This window comes from Lepisosteus oculatus, chromosome 20 (assembly GCF_040954835.1).
Source record: "Lepisosteus oculatus isolate fLepOcu1 chromosome 20, fLepOcu1.hap2, whole genome shotgun sequence".
NCBI lineage: Eukaryota > Metazoa > Chordata > Actinopteri > Semionotiformes > Lepisosteidae > Lepisosteus > Lepisosteus oculatus.
In genome coordinates, this window is record NC_090715.1 from 1,896,657 (window position 1) to 1,916,744 (window position 20,088).

Here is a 20,088-nt window from a genome sequence, read left to right on the forward strand (position 1 = left end):
TTAACTGTACAGGTTTCTCTCTCTCTCTCCCTCTCCTGTTCCTCGTTTCTCATGTCTTTTGTAATCCATCTTCTGCACGCAAACTAGCACCCAAGAGCAGCCAGCTCCTATCCTCCAGCAAGGAAGGGTGCTTGCAGAGGGGAGACTGAAAAGAGAGCACGAAGAAGTATCTTCTGCGCCGCCCGTATTTCAGAAAGCCCCCCCAAAATCCCACCCGTTTACAGCACAGCCGGGCTTTCGTTGCGTCACTGACTTTTTCTTTTCTTAAATCAAGCATTTGGCGAAGGCCTCCTGCAAAAGGCTAGGCCCAGGCGGGCTGGTTCTGGGGCGCGGACGGCGACGGGCTCCTGTCGGGCAGCCAGCGCGGGCCCGGGAAGAGGAACCAGCCTCCTCTCGAAGAAGCCCGCCAGCCAGGCAGTCGGAGACGAGCCGCGCTGGGAGCCCACCAGCTCGCAGGGCCCGGGCTTCAGAAGCAAAACCAAAACCCTACGCGTTTCGATCCTCTCCGGTTTTCTTTGTTTTGCTTGCGCGCGCGTTCTTTCGAGATTCCCGGGCTCATTTCTTTTTCCTATTCATCAGGGCGCCGCAAACTGTCGGAACGGACCTCAGCTGCAGAGCAGGAACAGACTGGGGCTCTGCTGTCCTCCTGAGCACGCCAGGGTCTGCCGGCTGCTCTGAGACAGGCCGCGAACTGCACTGGGAACGCGTGTTAATACTGCGGGGGGGTAGTGAACTTTCGCTCAAGGTGGCTGTATAAAAATAACATCACAAGCCTGAGGACACAAGCTACCCCGACAGCTCACCTGACCAGAGGTGATTACCGACTCCTAGAGCTGTCCCTCACTGTACGGCTGATTACACTTGGCTTGCAGTGGTCAGCCTCACCGTGCCAGTGGCCACTCCTGGCCAGAGCGACTCTAGCTGATGGAGATGGAGGGGGGGGCAGCTGTCCTGGTCGGCACCTGTGCAGGGATGGCGGGGCGAGGAGGCACGCACACACACAGACACACACACACAGCGACAGCCGCACGTCTCCGTGCCCCAGCCGAGCGGAGCAGAGCGGCACACCGAATGTTCTCCATTTGATCTCCAGGTTTTTGAAATGCTCCGCTGGGAAGGAGCATGCTCCAGATTTTTTTTTCTTCTTCTCCCTCCAGTTGAGGCGATCCCAAGGCATTTCCCCGGCACCATCCCACACTGCTGCCTCGGCATGTCTGATGTGTAACGTGCTGGCACACCACGAGCTCACCCAGCCCACGGCTGCCATCGTCGCTCACACTCATGCATGGAGCGCGCATGCGCGCACACACACACACAACCAGGTCACAACCAGGAACAAAAGCACTTCTTTGAAACACAAATGGGGGTTGTCCAAACTACACCAGAAAGCTGCAACAGTGCTCCGGGAGGTCCACATTCCCTTATTCACAAGATAACTGCAACCTTCTGGATTAGCTGTCAGCTGGCCAAGCTTTGACAACACGGGCTGTCACCTGGATCCAGAGGAGCTGTTAATGGAGGTGAGGGCAGACAAGAGGGGCCCCAGAAAGGGAGACTTCCATTCCAACAAAGGGGGTCATTCTGCACACTGTTTCTACTGGCCGCGGCCCCAGACTCTTTCCACACCTCCTATCCTCCAGACTTGGCTCCAGAGGCCTGCGTGCGTTCTCCGACTCGAACCGCCCCCCTCCCCGTCGCCTCGGCGAGGACGCTGGCGTCATGGGAGAAGCAGGACTGCCAGCATGAGCCCCTGGCAAGAGAGCCCCCGACCCACCAGGGCCTCTAAGCGTCCCTGACCTCTTTGTTAGCACCATTCCTGGTCACGTCACCTGCCAAGGCAACTCTCTGGGCCGAAACGTCGGCGTCTCTACCCTACAGGCAGCGCCGCCAGGGCCTCGAGGCCAGACCGACGCCTTCCGCGCGGCCCACAGGAACGATTCAGACATGCCTGCTGGCTGGCGTGACTCTCCCTTCGTGGAGACACTGCTGTCCGCAGTCCTGCCGCCCAGACTTTGCTGATGCGGAGCGATCAGGTCAATTTCCATACCCCACCAAAATTCACCTGAAGTCAACAAAAAGAACAAAGCACCTGACTGAAAAGGTGCTGTGCAACTGCTGCAGGCAGAGGACCTACAGGTAGTGGACAGAATAATGGAAAAGCCCGTGGATTTGAGGGGTACACTGAAGGGCTTCCACAGGAGTGGCTCATGTGTTCATTAAGCTAATAACATCCCAGCATGCTTAGAGTTGTTTAGAAAAATGCCGGACAGGCTGAGCTGCCTATAATTACGGCCAGCATGGCTGCAAGAGGAGACCTCGTGACTTTGAAAGAGGGGCGATTGTTGTGGCACGTTCGGCAGGAGCTTCGGTAACCGAGATGAGCAATGCTGTCTGAGGTGATGTTACCATGACACTCCAAGGGAAAGACATCAGTGGCAAAGGGGCATCAGAGGGCAGAAGCACAGACTCCAGCATTATGACATCAGCGCTTTAATTTGAACCACAAGGCAGAATGGGTGAGCAGCTGCAGATACACTGACTGCACATTTCAACATGGGGAGCACAGCCAGTTTCATTACAAAGAGGAAATGTACATTTATGATTCCAGTGGTGCAAAGAGCGTGGGCCCTGGACTTCTGAGCAATAGAGACCTGTGACATGTGACGTCAACGTTCACCATATTCACGGCCAACAGACGAGCACCAGTGTGGCATCATCCATAAGAACTCTAGTGAAGGGTCCTGGTGGTTCCGTCATATTGTGGGACACATTTTCCTGGCATGGTTTGGATGCACTCATTCCCTTCGAAGGCAAGGTCACTGCTAATTACTGCTTAATAGTACTGGCTTGATCACCTTCAGCCCATGTTGCAGCATTTCATCCCAGGTACGCATTTATGGGATATTCTGGAAGAACATCAGAGACAGCTTTGTCTATCACCTTCTACTGGAGCTGACTGGCTCTCATGGAAGAATGGAGCTGCACCCCTCCTGTAGAAATCCCGATGCTGATAGACTATTGTACACGGTGGCCCAGCACCCTATTAAAACACTTCACATTGGTGTTTCTATTTCTTTGTCCACTACCTGTTCATCTACAAGAGCAATCAATATCTAATTAAGTGCTGTCTTACAAGCTCTCTCTCTCGTTCCAGAAAGCAAACACTGAGAGGCAACATTTTTCAGTCTCTCGCTTTTCGTATAGGATTAGAATTGGCTGGTTTATTCAGCAAAAAAAAACATCAGTACTACTCTTTATTTTGCTGGTTATCTAGTGTACAGGGGTTAAGATATGGGGGGCGGGGGGGGGGTAGTTTGGGGCAAGTTATTATGTATAAAAAAGTAGAGGAAATGAAGGAAATAAAAGTATAGAGACTCTGCTGCAGAAAGCCATTGCCTCATCCTGCTGCCAAGGGGTGTTGGAAATGAAAGCACAGTGTACAGCGCAGGCCTGTGCTCTGTGCCGATGGCCCCGGGAGAGCTGGAGCAGAAGTGGGCTCTCCAGACAACAGAGCAGCACTACAACGAGGGCAAACGGGCTGTTCGAACCAGAGTAGGACAAACTGCACCTCTATCACACTGCTTGTGAAGCACCCCAAACGGCCCGCAGGATCAGCAGCCTCTCTCCCGCACAGGCACTGAGCTGTCACGAGAAAAACACACACACTGTGCAGGCACGAGCACTGCTGCATTCAGACACCCCGACTGCATATCCATCGCACAGCACACCTGGGGCACCACAGCACACGCAGGCCTGAAACCCCTGCTGGCCCCAGGCGGAGGACAGACCGGAGCAGGAGGAATCAGTGAACACTCTCTCTTTTTAAAAAAACTACGAAATAATAAAGCAGGGGCTGGAATCCCCTGCAGAATCCACTGATTATTCTGCAATCTCCGGAACTGACAAGGGTGCTCCCAGGAGAGAGCAGATTTTATTTTTATATATTTATTTTTTTTCCCCCAACTTTCATAGAATTTTCCTCCCCCTTATCCTTCTCAGCAACACGTTGGTCTCTGCAGACTGGCGAATGGAAATCGCGTTTTGCGCCTCGCGTCCCTGTCCCTGTCCCTGTCCCTGTCCCTGTCCCTGTCCCTGTCCCTGTCCCTGTCCCTGCAGCAGGACAGCAGGTCGCGCGAGGAGTCTGTGGCCCTCGCCTCCCCCTGGCCAGGGCGGCTGGCCGCTCTCAGGCACGGCACGATCACCAGCCCCCACCTTTGTCAACGAGGGTCTCCGTCTTCGGACTTCACGGCAGGGCGGGAGAAAACCCACACTGCTGTGCTGGAACACCCCTGAGCCAGCCCAGTGCACCCTGGACTGGACCACCGCCAGCAGCTGTCAAACCCACTGGGGTTCTGGGTAAAAACTCAACTGAATCACGTGCACATGCCTGGAAACGTCTTGCATTGCTGCATTAGGAATCTGAAACCCCGAACCGCATGACTTTTTGCATCCTATTATTAATACTTAGCATTATAAAGTCCACATTGATTTTATGTCCTATGAAACCGAGAGGCTCTGCTGAAGGTTTCTGGAAAAGAGTCTCTCCAGCAGAGAAACTGGATACTACAGACTAATCCTGCAGCTCGCGCTGGAGGGAGAGGGGGTTTTCAAACCTCTTTAGCCACAGTGCTCGCATGGCGCCTTACCAGCCGGGCAGTGGTGGGTGCGATGCTCGGTCAGCTCCGCCAGGCACTCGAAGTCCTGCTGACAGTTGTCGCAGGTGAAAATGGCCTCGTCGTCCAGCTCATCCTCGGCGGCCCGGTCCTCGTGGCTCGTCACGCTCTGGCCGTCCTCCAGCGCCCGCCGGTCCTTCCTCTCCGCGTCCCGGTCCGCCCCTGGCACATCTGCGCCGGACACGGAGACACACAGGGGTCAACCCGGCGCACGCGCTACAGGAGAGAACTGACCCCCACGTCTGCAGGCTGACACGGCGCACGTGACCGTTCCCAGGTCTGCAGGTACATTGCGTTAGCAGTGCAGGTCTTACAGGGCAGTAGTGTGGAGCTGCGCTCAGAGCTCTGCACGTGTAACTGGAAGTTTAGGGAAGAGGAGCAAACTACTAAGTCCAAAATGACAACACTTATTCAATCAGAGAGAGCGCTAAAATCTGCTTTCAAATGTCATTTGCACAGTAGCGTGTGCATGAGAAAATCAAGCGCAGTGCCTTCCTAAATAATTACAGCCACTGAGCTTCCTGTACTGTGTCCCACCCCTTCCAGGGTAAAGACACACTGCTGCTGCTTACAGGACAACCAGCTTGGGAAACGGCCAGCCAGAACAGTCTGCTCTGCACTCGTACGGTTACTGTGAACCAGAAGCTGTTTCAACATGTCTGATAAGTAAAGGACTAAATAAACGGGTCACATTTTAAAACAGTTACTCAACAGGGCTCAAAACTCTTTTGTTACAGGGGCAGTAGTGGTCAGGGCTCAGGGCTCACCTATAACTGGAGGGTTGCGGGTTCAAATCACAGATGGAGTGCTGTGCTGCTGCTGTACCCCTGAGCAAGACACGGCTCTCAAATCGTGCCACTAAAATAGATTTCTATCTGCTTATATAGATAGATAATGGGCGCTGGATAGAAGCATCAGCAAATTAACTCGTAAGGATAAAAATGCTTCCTGCACAGGATCACACAGCATGACCCACCACTCCACAGATCCAGCGAACAGTGGCTTGAGATGCCTTAGAAATACAAGAATTGTACAAAGTTCTAGCAGTACGATTAAAGACAGCAGAGCAATATCAACAGCTTCACTCAGGCTGCTCCATGAAAGCACTCTGCTGTGTGAATGAGTCTCCAGGTGACAATGAGAACTTTTGACTTTACTCATCTGGTCTTCTGTGTGGTCCGATTTTGAGCATTTTGCATTGAGCTCTAGTATTATTCAGTCTGTTTCCATTTCCTACCCCTTTAAAAGTACAATTAATTCTGCCCAGCAGCTCTGCTCTCTGACGTATGTGTGCAGTTATGTAAAACATTTGGAATCTAAAACCAAAACGGTTTCATGCATTTGCACTGTATCAGAGCAAATATCAGAACGGTTGTTTCCGCTGATGCTTAAAAAAAAAAAGGAGATGAAAGATGCTCAAATATCACAAAAGCGTCTGGGAAACCCTAGTGGCCATTCATCCCGTGTGTGGGGCTGTGGGAGAATCGTCTCCAGCAGTCCTCCAGCTTTCTTGTTCGTTTTCACACCTTATTATCACATGTTAAATGCTCTGATCCCAGGGCCAGTGCTGGGATCTCACAGAAAATGAGACTGGGCAGCGAGCGCACACTTTCTGCGAGGAGCTGAGCCTGGATAACAAAACAGGGACTAGGGATCCCGGCCCGAGGTAAGAGTTCTGTGGGAGAAGTCCAAAGAGAAGGAAGGAGATCAAGAAAGAATCCGTCAGCCACTGGTCGAGCAGCGTCAGGGACTGTGTGGGGCACTGCTGCCCAGCCCAGCCCCTTGCAAGTGGGCCTGGCGGGGGGATTTTCTGGGAAGGAAGAGGCCATCTGTCCGGAGGCGTGGGAGCTGCCTGGCCTGGGGGCGAGAGCTGTCCCCCGACTGCCAGGACAGCTCACGCCCGCAGAGGCAGCAGCTGAGCTCAGGCCCACAGCCCAGAGCAGTGCGCAGGCACCCACTACACCCACTGACTCGGGCTCCATCCCCATCTTCACTGCACAGGCGGGGCGGTGGCTCTGTGGCTCAGGATCTGCGCCTGTGGCTGGAAGGTTGCTGGTTCGTATCCCGTGGCTGGTAGAGGAATCCTACTCCGTTGGGCCCCTGAGCAAGGCCCTGAACCCCAACTGCTCCAGGGGTGCTGTATAAATGGCTGACCCTGCGCTCTGACCCCCAGCTTCTCTCCCTGTCTGTGTGTCTCATGGAGAGCAAGTGGGGGTATGCGAAAAGACAAATTCCTAATGCAAGAAATTGTATAGGGCTAATAAAGTGATCTTATCTTATCTCCTCCCCCTGCTGACATGACACACGGGGTGAGGCGGACACCTTGTTTTACACACAAACTGCATTTCTATCGTGGGGGCATCCCCAAATCGTCCCTTCTTTAAGGAGTCACTAAATGCGTGGGGACATGGTGGAGAATTGTCCACACACTGAAGGGGAACAGCTTCCCACAGGCTCCAGTGCTCCGGGCCCAGGGGATGAGGGACGAGAGAGAAGCCAGGAACAGGAAACACTAGCCATCTTTGCAACCCGGAGTCACCAATATACACTCTGCAAAAGTTAAAGGAAATCCATCAGTGCTTTACTGAATAGTGTTTATTGCTCAGGGGCGCAACACATGGGTCACAATGCACAGACTGTGAGAGGAAAGCACAAGCACAAGCACAAGCACAAGCACAGGACAGATCAGCCTCGTGTGCACATTTCCTGTGTCGCTCACAAGAGTCTCCCGTTTTTAAGGCTGGAGGTGGGGATGGCTTGTGCCCATGCAGGCAGGCGCAGTCGCACGGGTGGAATAACAAAAAGGCCTGAAAAGAGGCCACATCTGTGTGCGCCGCTGCTGGACGGGAGCCACGCAGGGCCCTCCCACCCCCCTCACGTGACCGTGCGCGCGGGGCCGAGCGCAGCCTCGGAAAGAGAGGAAGAGGCTCGGGAGCACGGCGCCAGCCCAGGCCTCGGCTGCCCACGGAAACTGAGAAACGAGGAGGCAGGTAGCCCCCACCCTCCTCCCCTCCTGCCCCCGCGCGCTCGTTGCGATGGATGGGGGGGGGGACCAGGAGAGAGCGGGACGTGCCGGCCAAGTATAGGAGCAGAACTGCCTGGCACACAGAGACGCTGGCTGGTAGGGGGGCCCCCCGATCCCCCCCCCCCTCCACTCTCGCTGCACCCCTCTGCTCGCTCTTTCCAATAAGCGATTGCAATCTCCAGAGGTAAAATGGGTCTCGCGAGGGGGCCAGAGCACACTTCATTTAGAAACCCACACACTGCGCGGCCCTCCGTTATTACTGCACAGAGTATCATCTCAGTACAGTACAAAATTGATACATAGAATCTCGCCCAGGTGCACCAAATGGAGCTCCGATAGGGGCTCTGATAAAGCACCGACTCCACAATTTGTCTGAGAGGGGGGGAGTCCAGCCTCTCCAGCACCGTGGACTTGATTGGACGAAGCCCTGGAAGCGCGCTGGCTAACAAATGAAATAAAAACAAAGGCACGCCGAGCCCAGGCGCTGGGAGCATCTCGCCGGCTCCCGCCCGCTCCTGCGAAATCAGCGTTCTCGCGCCGGAAAGAGGGCCGCGGCCGGAGACGCCAGCCTCCTCGCGGGGGGGGAAACGACATCAATCACGCGCGCGCACGCGCGCACAGAGCGGAGAGCGGCAGACTTCGCCCCGGCGCCTCGACTGTTTGGCAACACACCCCGAGCAGAGAGAACGCACAGCTTCCGACCAATTCCTCTCCGCCAGGTAATGGTTTTCGCTCAAATTCAACCGAGACGCTGAAAAACAAAACTTGGCTTTCCAAATAAATCAATTACACTCACTGAAAGAGCTATCCAAGGGAAGCAACAATTTCAAAAGGCTCATTCAGCTCGACAGGCCCTCTTCAAGGCCCTAGAAACTTAAGGATATATTGCTCGTTTATACTTCCCATGCTTGCAATCATAATTGAACAAGCACATTTCAATCAGAAGGCTTTAAAACGGAACACGCACATTTTGCTTTACTGGTTTCTGAGATTTTTCCTGGGCTATCAAAACCACGCTGTACGTACTGCAGAGAGGTTTCCTGCTCTGTACCAGGACCACTGACCCACACAGACCAGGGGACCGGACACCAACCACCCTCTTCCCCCTCCAGAACCAGCAGACAAAAAACCTTTTTGATATTTATTGCACTAAAGATAAAGCCAGGAGAGTTTAGGCAGCTCACTGGGCTTCGGACAATGGTTAGAGCCGTCTTGTTCTCCTGCCCTGCTCAGGGATTACAGAAAGCTATGGAGTGGCTTTAACCTGGCTGTGACCCTCCTGCGACATGACTCCTCGCTCAGCTCAGGGACAGCCTCAGACCCGTCACTGAGCCTTTGCATAAAAGCCAGTGGAAACGCATGGGAGTTCTGTACTTTCATGGTCTTGCAATACTTTAGTCACCCATTTTGTCTGGAAGACATTGGCGCTGTAATTGTCCACACCTCACTGCGACGCTACCACATTCTCCGTGTGTGGAGTTTTAAGCGGAGCCTGCCGTTACACATTCCGAGAACGTTGCCGTCAAGATCTTAGGCTCTCCCCCCCTATAAGGAAAATACAATTGTTTTATGACTCTGGAACTGAGCTGTCCCTTGCCGTGTTTGGCGTTGCTTGCGACAGCTTTGGACTCCTTTGTCTTCTCACTTCTCCTAATTTCTGCCCATCCCTCTCCGAGGTCCTGCGGTACTTCTCAAGAGAGGGTCGAGTTGACCAGTGAGAATCTGGGTCCGTCTCCTCACCCGCAGAAATGCCTGAATGGAGTATCGGGCCCGGGAGGTCAGTCAGAACCGAGCCTGGGCCTCAGCACCAGCCAGCTGCAGCTCACTGCCATTGCGACCCCCCCCTGCAGTCCAGGTAAGGCTCCGGCGCCGAGCTCGTGCCAAGGACCGAGACAGCGGAAAGCTTTGGCAAAAGGCTTTTGTTTCGGAGCAGCACAGTAAGGACTATCCATCTGGACTGCTCTCTCCCAAGACCGGGGGAGTCCGCTTGGATTCACCAGTGACGCGTAGGGCACCCCTGAAATCACTCCAGCACCCCAGCGCTGACAGGGTTAATCACCACTAATGTTTCCTACTCCAGGCCAGGCTCGGAACCGGTCGGGCGCTCATTTGTCATTTCTGACACATCCCAGCACTGCTGGTGGATGGTGCGGAGGTTCCTGGCGGATTTAATTATCAGGGAGGCTGTGTACAAACAGGTTGTTTGTTTTTCATTCTGGTGTGGTAAACTGCTCCCTCCCCCTCCCCCCACCCCACAGCGGCTAGCCGGCTGCTCTCCTGGCGCTTGCGCAGGGAACAGGGAACAGGAGCTCATTCCCAGCAGGGCTGCCGGAAGTGCCCGAGGAGCTGGGCGCAGGACGGGTGGTGACCTGGGTCTCTGCGTCTCTTCTGCAGGGCCCGGAGACCGGAGAAGATCACGGGTTTAAAATCAAATGTAACCGAGCAATTAAGACCGCCGTGCGCTTTGATACACTGGCACCTCGAGCAGGTTGGGAATTCCACCTCTTCCACCATCTCAACACCTGCTCTGGAAAAATAATCACTTCTTCAAGGACCAGCGTGACATGTGCTAGCAAGTGTGAAGAAGGCGAGGAAGGCAGGGAGGAAGAGCTGGAGAACCTGGAAGCTGAGCAGGACCCCAGCGAACAGCTTCAGATGTTAATTGCCCACCCCCTCCCCCCCAGGAGTCTCTGTGTTCTTAAGTGTGGGGTCGAGGGCCCAGTTCGGCATAGCGCCGAGCCAGAGGAGAAACGGCCTGTTCTACAGTAATTAACCAGTATTTCCCAAGAACCCCTTTTTTCATCTTATTTTTAATTTGCAGTGGCACCTTCTGCTTCCTGTGCTCGCTCCAGATCACCTTAATTGGGCCAGGGCTGTGCACACTAAACCCCCCCAACCCCACACACATGTGCCCCCAAGGAGGAGGGAGGACCTAGATCGTTCATAACCGTTACCAAACACGGCCTCCCGCTAATGAAAAAAGAGAGCCATTGTTGTTTCCGTAATTAAGGGCAGAGCGCTTCACGTTTGAGGAAATTAGACGTATTTACATGCTTTAATGTTGCTGAGGAGGCACGTTGTTCTATTTGGTGAAGCTCCTAATTAAACCTAATTTGGGTGATGTGTTTTTATATGGTCATGCTCTCTCTCCGCATTCCTTTTAGATTGTAGTAGTTAGAAATTAATTAGTATCTGAAGCGGATCTACAATTTCACACAGGCTGCTAATTCAACCAGGACTGGAGCAAAAAAAAGTTTAGCTCCATTTACATACCGCACCAGGAGCACTCGCAGTTTAACCTGGGAAGAAATCCCAAAACGAGGCTGAGGTGGCATCTGCAAGCACGTTCGTGCTAAGGGCGCTGTTTGTTTTCATTTATTCTGTAAATCCTTTTCATTTTTAGGTAATCCTTTTGAAATTAGAGGTCTTAAATGTGAAATGATTTTTTGAGAAATGCAAATAATGCAGTTTGTGTATTGTGCAGATATTTTTGATCTGCAACAGAAAAAAAACTTGCCTAATAAGTAACGCAAGGCATTTTACAAAAAAATTCTTTCACCACATTAACACCCTTGATTAAAAAAAAATCTTGAACAGTTGTAAAGGTATTTGAAAACTCTCGGTAAAACCAGGTTTTGCTAAGACTGTTCAAGCAGCTAGCTGCATCAGCATGCATAGGCTGCAAAGGAACAGGTAAAGGTTTATTCCATGCTGAAAGGAAAAGAGACACAACGTTTCAGCTGAAAAAGGCTCTGTCTCTGGACAATGGACATGGAATAAGCCTTGATCTCTTCCTTAGCTAAGACTGTCCTGACGTGTGTGGTTTGTAACCTGACAGGCTGGGAGCGACTCCCGGTTAGATTAAGACCAGAACTGGCTCAGACGGGCATCTTTCCTCAAGGAACAAACCCCGAGCAGATCAAAGGGAGTCTGATAACTGACATTCATTCGGCCAACGGTGAAATCTGGACCAGGTCAGGCCAGCGGGCCCTTCCAGAGGGGCGATTCTCAGTTCAGCTCGGGGTGGCTGGGCTGGGGCTTTCTGTTGCTCTGAGAGCTACTAACCTCAGCTGTAGTGACAAGCTCAAGCTGAAAGCAGGACCCAGTACAAGGCCACACTGGAAACACGAGCAAACACCTCCACTCTGCACCGACCGGAGGTGGAGCTATTTTACTATTTTTTGGTCGTGCAACAACCCTACGGTGCATTTTCTCACATGCCCAACTGCTTAACATATTTTAAAAAGGAAGCAGCCTTGCTTGAACTACAAACAAAACCGGCAGGGGTTCTGAAGTCAGCGGTGAACCGGAGCACAAAGGCTTCTGCCACCCCTACTCAGCAGCTCCTCCTCACAAAACTGTTCATCCAGCAGAACCCAAATACACTTGTCATCTCATCAATTATGCAAGGTTTAAGTTCTCTTTAATTAGACCCAGAGTTTATCCACTTTCACTGTAAAATATTTAAGGCGGCTGCTTGAGAAGTAAATTAGGGGTCTGATGTAATATTTAAACTCGGGAGAGGAGGGAGGGCTGTTCTAACATGGCGCCTGGTGATCAGAGGGCAGCAGGTTGTCAGTGGAATGATTCCAGGCCAACATCGTCCGAGCTGAGCTCCCACTAGAACAATGTAGTGCGATGGGGAAACGCTGCACTTGTGGCACCTTTCTGCAAACACTTAAACATTACTTTTTAAAAACCATGTACCGTTTGGGATACTAATACTTAAGGCTTGTGACAGACTTATCTGTAGAATAGCAAGAGAAGAGAAATGAGGTGGGCAGGAATGTGTTATTAGGACAGCAGAGCCTGTACCAGTATCACTCAAACCTCCACACGGCAGGTTAAAGGCCATTCGTGTAGGTGAAGAGCTCCTGTTAAATGTGTACCGACCCCCTTTTCCAAAATTTTCAAGGAAATAGGGAGCAGGACAGGTAATCACGCCAGCAGACTGGGCTTCTCGGGTATGACCATGAGCCCCTGTGCCCCTGCAGCTGGACAGTCCTATTCATGGACAGCACCTGGTCATTCGTTTAAGAAGACGTCATATTAAGACAAACCCCTTGCAGACTCCTGGGATCGGGTTGGGTACTCCTAATCGAACTGATGACAAGACCAGCTCCACCGGTAAAGGAGCTCACCCGAGTGTAGGCCGAGCTCTGTGGTCACGGGTTCGAGCCTGGACTACTGTGACTGGGGTCCTCCCAGGCGGTGGCGTACAATTGGCCGAGCCCTACCGAACGCAGGGTGGGATTAGTTGGCCTGTGTCCTCTCGACCACACAGAGACCCCTGGCCTCCAGGACTTGTGGTGCTGTTGGAGCGACACGCTTCTCCATCCCGACAGGACTGCAGTGAGATGTTAAAAATAATAATAATAATAATAATAATAATACTTACACTAATATAGCGCTTTTCTGGACACTCCACTCAAAGCGCTTTACAGGTAATGGGGACTCCCCTCCACCACCACCAATGTGCTGCATCCAAGTAAGAAGGATGCTGCACAAGGGCAAGGGCAAGTAAGAAGCATCTGCCTACACTTCCTCCTCCTCCTCCTCCTTCTCCTCCCCTGTGTTGCAGGTGCAGAGCTCGGACCACCAATCACTGACCACTCCTGGCACAGCACAGACATGTGGAACACTATCAGGATGGCCAGCAGGGTCTTCACCTCCTAGAGACACTGCTGTGCACTTCCTTCTGCGGCCTTACTGCTAATATTACCTCCGGCTCTCCAGGGAGCTGCATTATTAAAGTGTAAACAGCAAACTATTTAAAGTTAAAATCACCATTCTGATAGGATCTCTGGTGGCTGTGTTTTGAAAAGATGAGAAGCACCAAAGGGAGATGTGTGTGGATCTGTGTTCCCATCTCCATGTAACAATGTTGCTCTCCTGGGGCAGAAGCGGCACCCATCCTGCAGGCCCTGGGAGGCAGATGGCACCCAACCCCACCGACAGGAGCACAGCAACCACCCACCAACACGCTCACCTGCGCCTTTGCTTGTTTTTACACACGTGCCTCCTTTCTCACATTAAAACTGTTTTCCTGTCATTGCCTTGGGGAAATTAAAAATATATTACATACCCCTGGTGGTTTGTACAGAGACTTCCAGACATAAAGAGAACCGGGGAGGAGGAGGAGGGAGGGGGGCAGAATGCGACCGAAAAAGAAGAGTATCGGGATGAGAGGGAGGGTCAACAGCTTCCTCATTAAGAGTTTTTGTAAACAGCCTAAATGAGAGCAATTTAATACCATCGAAACTGGAAATATAGAATCACACCAAAGGAGAAGGGATGGGTGTTTTCATGTGTTTGAATTGTCTCTGCGTGATTCAAAGTTTCTCCTTTTAAGAATTCAAAAGAAAGGCAAAAAAACATCTCCCCCAGACAGCACTCTTCTCCTCGCGCCAGCAGGAGTGTGTCCTGGGTTCAAGGCCCGGTGGACTGTCCCCGCAGGGCCTTGTGTGTCCGACGTCCGAACGACACCGCAGCCCCTGTTCCAGCCTGCCCAGTCGCGTGGGCCGCAGAACTGACCTGCTCTCTCTGACCACGCCTGGGACCTGCCTGTGCTCCAGCATCTGATCAGAGTCACAGTGAGACGCAACAAGGTGGCGCCCATAGGAAAGAGGGAAGGCCTTGAGCACACGCTGAGCACACGTCCAATATCCTGGATCCCTATTCCTCCTGGGCCAGGCCCACAAGTACAGAGGACTCAAAAAAAGCGAGTCACGGGGAAAGTGTTGTTTAGGGGCAAGGTGGTCAGGAATGCAGGGAAAACAACACCTTTGCTCAGTTTCGAGAAGGTCATAATGAGATTAGGCCCCATGATGCATTCTGAGTAACATCCAACAGGTTGGCCCTCTATCTGAGGCAGGCTCGGGGGCAGGGTGAGCCCCTGAGCCCCCCAGCACCGGCACAGGCCTTTATAGAAGTGCTCCATCACAGCCCAGGACCAACACAAACAGGAAGACCATAAAGAGCAAAGAGCAAGGGCTGGCAGGCTGGGCCCTGCGGATTAGTTTCACTTGCTCAATATAGCTGCTGCAGGAAACTGTCTGCCAACGTTCAACTTCACAGTGTAGACTGGCACTTACTAAAAACGCCTCATCTTCAAGACTCCTAGCACAATCAGACCTTCCTTCATAAATTTAGAATCCCCAATTATTTTTGTTAACGCCCACCTGATTCTGGATTAGACAACTGTGCGTGTGAGAGTGAGCCTCACTCTCAGGGAGTGGGGGGGGTACTTCCAAACTTCGCTTCAACCTGAGTTTCGCCATCCCCTCAGGGCTTTGAAAACGCACGGCATCGAATACAAGAAATGTTTAAAAAAAACACTTTATCGTGTGTTTTGAACGCCAAGATTTCATTCGGGTTTTCATTGCAACATAATTACTGGATTGATATAATCAAGCTCATTATTACCTCAATTAAAGTCCGGATTTTCCTCAAATATTTCGCATTTGATGATTTCAAAGATGCCCTTGGTCCAGGATATAATATCTGTAAAACTTTATGAGGCTTGAATTGAAGTGCTAATCACACCCGCTGAGAAAACACAGTGCTCAGCTGGCACGAAAAAACCAGGAGGCTTTGTGAGCCCCTGCTTTGCCACTTGAGGTTCCTCCATTCCCTAAAACCTGCTCAAAAAAGACTGCCTAGTATTCCCTGAATTTGCTCACAGTGAAATCCTAGAAGCCGTCCCAGGGAGCAAGAAAGGAGAGTGCAACTGGCCCACAGACCTGTGGCACAAACAAGCCGCCTGTGAGCGCAGGCCCTGGGCTGCTTCTTGCCTACACTGCACACACACAGCATTTTCCAACCCCCCAGGACCTTCTCGCAATCTCCCTACGTCAGTAAAGAGCCTCTGCAGCACAGGCACCTCACGGGGGGTGGGGGTGGGGGGGGGCTGCACCGGCGCACACAGCCTTAGCGCCACCCCCTGGGGAGATCCTGTTTCCGACTGCTTAGAAGAAGCCAAAAGGCAGTGTGAGCCACCAGAGTGCTCGCTAATAAATACGGCCAGTGTTCTCTCCAAGAAAACATCACCATTGAGGTCCCTGCACGCCACAGGGGGCGAGGCAGGGGTGGGGGGGTGGGGGAGATTTAGACTTATATTGTGCTGCCTTCCTCTGCCACAGCCCCGGCTGTGATCGTGGGGAAACTCCCCCAGGGCAGCAGGATGTGGCTGGAGACTGGCAGACAGCCTCTGCCACTGGTGCCACATGCTCTGCCCCCCGCCTGAAAGGGCCCAGTGTCTCTCTCTCTCTGGAGACAGGCTGGCAGGGTGCGAGGTCCCAGGGGAAGAGACTTGGCAGAGCTCTGCGTACAGAAAAAGGTCAGGACAGAAGTACTACCGCCGCAGGCCTCGAACAGAGATTTTAAGCAGACAGAGCCGTTCGCTCCACGACGCCACCTTAGAGTTTTTTTGGAGCACAAAAGAATATCAGGCTCTCCTTTTCTTTCCACAAGCAGCGCATTTTACTGGCCATATGGAACAGATATTAAAGATTTTTGCTTCAGTGGGTAGTCTTGGAGCCATTGCAGGAATGTGACATATAGAATGTAACCCCTGCTCACTATCTGACAGCTTCCTGGCAACCGCTGGACTTGCAATCACAGAGCAGATACCTGTTTGGACAGCGGAGGACTCCCAGCTCCCTGTGAACTCCGAAGACTCTCCTTCTTCCACTGCAAGACAAAGACAGAGACGGGGGGCTTCAGAGTGCGACCTCTTATTAGAAAGACATGCACACTACGGGCAAGAGGGGGCTAAATGCATCTTTCAGGAAGGGCGGTTGGACAGGGTGGGCCAATATGTAGTCACATGATACAATGGTCAACAAAAAACAAGAGCACACATTTTTAGAATTTGTCTCCTTCTTTCTTAAACTCTCTCCTCTGGAGAAGCTCTAGCCGAGACCCATGACTGCACACGCGCTGGGGCCAACTGAAGAGAAAAAGACAGCACCACGTCCTCCAGGACTTCCTGCAGGTCTACTGCCTCCCCCCCGCCACTCTTCTGTGCAGCCAGGCTGCAACCCCAGTTAATCATCGACTGCAGAGCTGAGAGCACAGGCAGGGAGCTTGTGTCTTCTCCCTGCCTCAGGAACACAGCCCCCTCCCGCCACATTCCAGCAGCAGGTAAAGACAGGAAGGCCCGGACGAGCGGCGCACTTCCTGGGCATTGAGTCTGCTCACAGGAAGCGCCGCTGGTACACAGAATCCAAAACAGGAAGTCCCGGTCCTCGGAACACAATGAAGACGTCCCACCAGCACGAGTCGAGGGCTGGCCGTTTTGACCTCAGCTGAGCAAACGGCTGTGCTGGTGTGACTAATAAACACAGACACCCTTCCCCCCCTGCCTCCTACCAAGGCTCTTCTCATTGTGTTTCCATCCCAGAGGTACCGGGCAGAGCTGGCAGCACATACTGGGTCAGAGGGGACCGCAGAGCAACCCCCACTGGAAACGCAGGAGGAAAGGGTTTGCACATACCGACAATCGGAAAGCCCACAGGAGACCAAAAGAGGGACAGTTTGCTGATAACCCCCCAACCCCCCCCAAAAAAAACAACTGAAGACAAATCAGTTTGCTGTCTGCGGTTTCGCTCAGATACGCGAGCAAGGGCAGCCCTGATTCTTTCCTCAAACCGCCCCTCACGTCCCAGGTCTCGCTCACTAACGGGCGCCTACCAATCACAATCACCCCCCAAAACACGCAAGCGCACCCCGAGGCAGGAGCCCGCCGCTCCACAAGTAAGGAAGACGGCCAGACAGGCCGGCCCCCCATCACCAGACCTCCACACTGACTGGCGCGCAAAGCCGGCACCTCAGAGCCCTCTCCGCAACGGGGCAAGTGTCTCCTTTAATGGATGCGTTCACTGCCTGGCCCCTCATATTCTACACACCGCCAAGAGAAACAGCTTCGATTCCCGTATATATACGGATATCTTATATTCACACGTGCCTTTTCAGGGCAGAACTTCCAGCGCCAAACAGGAACTCCAGCACTGCTGCCAGCAGCCCCTCCAACTCACTGGAGACCAGCCTGTTAGAAAACGGGGCAACACTGTACCCCGCCGCCCGCGCAAGGATGTCACAAAGTGCAGGGGCGCGCCACAAGGGCCCGTCTTCTGGCAGGCGCCCCCATTCTCCCAGGATGTTTCCATGAACCGAGGCAGGGCTGTCACTTTAACACCAGACGCAAAGTCCACCAGCGGCACAGCGTTTCACCTTGTTAAAATAGTTTTATAGAGTTGCACACAAAAAGGCATGTTCCTGAAATTGACCACTTTTAAAAAAAACCCAATCAGCCCTGGGTTTCCCTCCTGCTCCGGCTCTGAGCCCTCTCATTCCTCGTCTCTCTTGGGTTTCAATCTCACGGCTAAGACACCCGACTGCTCCGGGCCCTCCAGCTCGGCGTTAAAAGCCAGTCCTGGGGTTCCCAGGATACACAAACACGAGCACGCTTTCTCAGCAGCTAGATCCTGGAAGGAGACTTTGCACATCGCCCAGACAAGTCATCGGGTACGCAAACGCTTCCACCTCACGAGCTCCTGCGTTCGATACTCCTCTCGTCATCACTGGTACTCAGCTTCCTTTAATGTACTGGATCTAGAACACCTGTAAAAGCACAACCACTGGGATCTCATTCCAGAAGTGGCCGGCGTGTTTTGCTGGGAGCGAAAAACGAAAACCACCACTTTATTACTCAAACTCCAGTTAAAGAAAGAAATCTCACAAGCCTGTGCAAATCCTACTAGCTTCATCGTCATCAAGACACCAGCATTCTTCTCAATGGAGAAAACGGCCATAAATTACTCCTAATCATGGCTCAGCTCATCCTCTATTTAACGCCCCATTAGGAAACTAATATTGGAGTTTAGTCAGGCAGCAAGATTTGCCTTGACCAGATTGAAGGTGGCAGTTTTCAGAGACGTGGAAAAGGAGAAGGGGGAGGAGGGATCTAGCTCAGTCTGCCAAGAGCCCTCAGTCGCACAGTATCCACACTGGAGCAGCTTGGTTCGGGGGTGCAGGGAGGAGCAGAGTGTTTTTACACCAGAGGATAATCAAATCCTTTCCCTCCACTTCGGAAATGGACGGATCAGGTCCTCTCACACTAAACCATTTCCATGTGTTACAGACCGTGGCCCTACAAAAGCAAGCCACAGACTTCTGTAATGCATTTTAAGTTCAAGAAACGCAGCCCTACGATGGACACACACTGGAGCATCCGAGGAAGACGCCAAGATACGGACTCTCTCATAATCTACACTGAAAATGCTCTGAACTCCCTACCGATTTCTAGAGATCGTTCAGATATAGAACTGCACACTCGGGGTCCACAGCATAGCCCAGCATGTACTTGATACACGGAGGTTTAGGATGCTGTGCAGTGGAGCGTTGTTGTTGTTGTGCGGATCTGGAGGATGTGGTGATAGCACTCCAGTGATGGCCGAGCCCCACAGATGTGGACCACAGATCTCGTTGCAGCTGTTCCCGATAGTGGAAGTTCCTGAGTGGAACCAACCCTTCTCAAAACAATGAGGGAAAAAAAAAAACTTGTGCTTGGGGTGGGTGGGGAATTCAGACCTCACACACTGAAGGCTCCAGCCAAACAAAGCAAGTACAAAAAGGGGAAAACAGTCTCATTAGCAGAAAAACATTTTTAAAGCGTTTTTCATTATTTTTCTTTGGGGAATTTCTTGCCTTCATTAGCAATTTTTTTTTCTTCTCAAGCTCATATTGACGTTCAGCGAGCGATAAGATTCCAAACAATGGCTTCCCCACACTGCAGGGCGGCGTGCGAGACGCAGAGAGACACAGGCTTCCTGCCTCAGCCAAGTGTCAGCGCCCTGGGGAGCAGTCGGGGCGGGCCGGCCGGCCGGACTCCAGCACCGGATTCCAGAGAGATGCGCTACAGCCCGGTTCTCAGGCTCCTCCAGCAAACCGGATTCTGCTCCTTAATTATCTTTGACCGGACCCGATAAAAATGTAACACGGTTTTCAAAAAGAATGGTCGGCGAAGAAGGGGGTCGCAGCGCTTGGAAGCAAACAAAAACCAGGATTAGGAGTCTGCACACCTGCCTGAAACCTTAACGGGTTTTGCACCTGCATTAAGTGGCTTAAACTACCAGAACGGAACTAGTCACTGTGCAGTGAGCTTCAATGAAATTCAGCCACCGCGATATTCATCTGTGAAATTTACACAGAAAAAAAAAATCCGCTTTCCGGAAGAGAAGCCTTGAAAAATCTATTTTTTCCCCCCCACGAGCAAGAAAACTCATGGAAATAAGGAGTTCACGCGTGGCGTGCGCCCTCGTCTGCGCTTGATCGTGTGTTGGTGCGCGCGCGCGCTCGCGAGCCTGCGTGGGGGCGAGAGCGTGCGTG

The 20,088-nt window shown here is 52.4% G+C and overlaps 1 protein-coding gene across 2 annotated transcripts in view; it reads right to left on the bottom strand.

Moving 5' to 3' along the window:
• The window catches only part of znf423 (zinc finger protein 423), a 129,720-nt gene that overhangs the window by 90,332 nt on the left and 19,300 nt on the right, over positions 1-20,088 (bottom strand). For both annotated transcript variants that reach the window (XM_015368463.2, XM_015368464.2), the window contains exons 2-3: positions 16,330-16,389; positions 4,647-4,844 (exon numbers count right to left, since the gene is read on the bottom strand). In XM_015368463.2, the coding sequence (XP_015223949.2) occupies positions 4,647-4,844; positions 16,330-16,389 (258 nt within the window). The remainder of the gene's footprint in view (positions 1-4,646; positions 4,845-16,329; positions 16,390-20,088) is intronic.